Here is a 2,544-nt window from a genome sequence, read left to right as displayed (position 1 = left end):
TGACTTTATTAGCAGGCATCTGTCAAAAACTGTTACGATCAACGATCACGTCAGTGCTGGATAAGGCTGCTCTGCAGTGTGAAAAAGTCCATTTATTTGCACTGAAGAAGTTCTTAGGAGTTCGAATGCGAACACCTAATGATCTTGTATATGGCGAGACAAACAGATATCCGATATATTTGAATTCTATTTTAAGATGCATTAGCTACTGGTTGAAATTGTTAAAGATGGAGGCGCACAGACTTCCTCGTAAATCCTATGAAATGTTGTATAAAATGGATGAAAGTGGTAAAACGAACTGGGCCTCAGGTGTCCGTTGTAAATTGTATGAGTACGGTTTTGGTTTTGTGTGGTGGAATCAGGGCGTTGTTAATGAAAAATATTTTTTGCGTGTTTTTAGGGAAAGGTTGGTCGATTGCAGATGGCAAGAGTGGGATTATCATATACAAAATAGTGATAGATTTGCTGTTTATCGGACATTTTGTACTGTACATGACATTAAACCCTATCTTTTGTCGAATATGGATAGGCATCTAAAGTTTATTATGACCAGGTTTCGATTCGGCATTTCAGAAATTGCAGTGCATGCTTACCGATATAGAAAACATAATGCCGATGATTTGATGTGTCCTCTTTGTAAACAAAACCAAGAAGATGAAGTCCATTTTGTTTTGTGTTGTCCATACTATAACAAATTAAGAGAAAATGTGATCCCATTTAAATATTATAAGAACCCAAGCATTTTCCGACTCAGCTTGCTTTTAGCATCACCTCAAGAAACTGTTGTCAGAAATGTATCCCTGTATTTGTATAAAGCCTTTAAATTAAGAGATGTTGTAACCTCCAAGTCAAATGCCGTGTGATGTATGTGTTGTGCGATTATTATGTTGTACCTTTTTTGTGTGCACCTGTTGAGTTTAATTTATATGCAATGTGAACCGTTTGTTCACACCCCTTCATAAGGGGCTATGGCCTATTGAATAAACTATCTGCGTCTGCGTCTCTCTCTCTCTCTCTCTCTCTCTCTCTCTCTCTCTCTCTCTCTCTCTCTCTCTCTCTCTTAAGCCGTGGCCTTAAACCTTTATCCTTGTAACATAAAATTCCATCATCATCAATCATCATCATCATCATCATCATCATCATCATCATCATCATCATCATCATCATCATCATCATCATCATCTCCCCCCTCTCTCTCTCTCTCTCTCTCTCTCTCTCTCTCTCTCTCTCTCTCTCTCTCTCTCTCTCTCTCTCTCTCTCTCTCTCTCTTCGTGGAATTCATTTTCGACTTGCGTTATTATGTAGTTTCAGCCTGCCTGGTTTGTTTAATTTTCTTTTATGCGAATCTTATTAAAAAAAAACGCCGTTTGTAAAACCTGTTTCCTAGGGGAAAATGGACCTGAAAATGTAAATTTGTGACTTTTCCACTATCCTTAAAATCGAAGATTGTCAGTCTTCCCCAACCACCACCCTCTCTCTCTCTCTCTCTCTCTCTCTCTCTCTCTCTCTCTCTCTCTCTCTCTCTCTCTCTCTCTCTCTCTCTCACTCTCTCTCTCTCTCTCTCTCTCCTCTCTCTCTTTCTCTCTCACTCTCTCTCTCTCTCTCTCTCTCTCTCTCTCTCTCTCTCTCTCTCTCTCTCTCTCTCTCTCTCTCTCTCTCTCTCTCTCTCTCTCTCTCTCTGCATGAAAAATATAACGTTGGGTGTACATTTCAAGGGGGCGCCAAAGCTGACGTTTATTTTTGAATCAGCTGTCATGGTTTTTCGCCTCCTGCTCGCAAAACGTCGAAGTTTACGTGACAGTTCCCTGCGATAAACATTTTGACCGCATCAACGGTAGGAGTGTGTGAGGGAATAAACAACACGTTCTTTTACTTCACATCGTGCAATCTTCATATCTCACACGTCCGCCAACACCCCCCCCCCCCTCTCACGCCCCACCCCCCCCCCCTCCATTCCCTCCAACCCTGCCAACAACCCCTCAGAATTACCACCTTTGTTTCCTTCGCCCTTATTTATTCCACATTGCGCTGATATGTCACTTAATCTATGACTGAGAGTAACAGTATCAAGCGCAAAGAGCATAATTGTAAAGTTATGATGTTGCGCTATGTAAATGCTCATTTATTATTATTATTATTATTATTATTATTATTATTATTATTATTATTATTATTATTATTATTATTATTATTATTTAAGTTATTGAGACATCCCAGTGCACTAAGGGATTTATAGAGCAAATCGAGAAAATTCATTAATGAACAATAATGAATTTTCTCGATTTGCTCTATAAATCCCTTAGTGCACCGGGATGTCTCAGTAACTTAAATAATAATAATAAATGAGCATTTATATAGCGCAACATCATAACTTTACAATTATGCTCTTTGCGCTTGACACATTTAAAATTAAAGCACAGTTATACAAGCATTTACATCCACATTCATAGTCAACAACGCTTAATTAAAAGCATACACCATCAAACATACATTACAAAAAATTCTTCCACTAAACTAAGTAATAAAAACATGAATGAAATAGGT

General features: G+C 38.4%; 1 protein-coding gene across 1 annotated transcript in view; it reads right to left on the bottom strand.

Annotated features, from left to right (window-relative positions):
- Positions 1 to 608, bottom strand: part of LOC138960909 (glutamate receptor ionotropic, kainate 2-like) — a 22,820-nt gene extending 22,212 nt beyond the window's left edge. Inside the window, exon 1 of the mRNA XM_070332543.1 lies at positions 594 to 608. Within this exon, the coding sequence (XP_070188644.1) occupies positions 594 to 608 (15 nt within the window). The remainder of the gene's footprint in view (positions 1 to 593) is intronic.
- Between the last annotated feature and the right edge of the window lie 1,936 nt (positions 609 to 2,544).

The sequence above is a fragment of the Littorina saxatilis genome, linkage group LG3, assembly GCF_037325665.1.
Source record: "Littorina saxatilis isolate snail1 linkage group LG3, US_GU_Lsax_2.0, whole genome shotgun sequence".
In the NCBI taxonomy this organism is placed as follows: Eukaryota; Metazoa; Mollusca; class Gastropoda; order Littorinimorpha; family Littorinidae; genus Littorina; species Littorina saxatilis.
The sequence above is the reverse complement of the archived record's forward strand: the minus strand, read 5'-3'. Positions and strand labels throughout refer to the sequence as shown.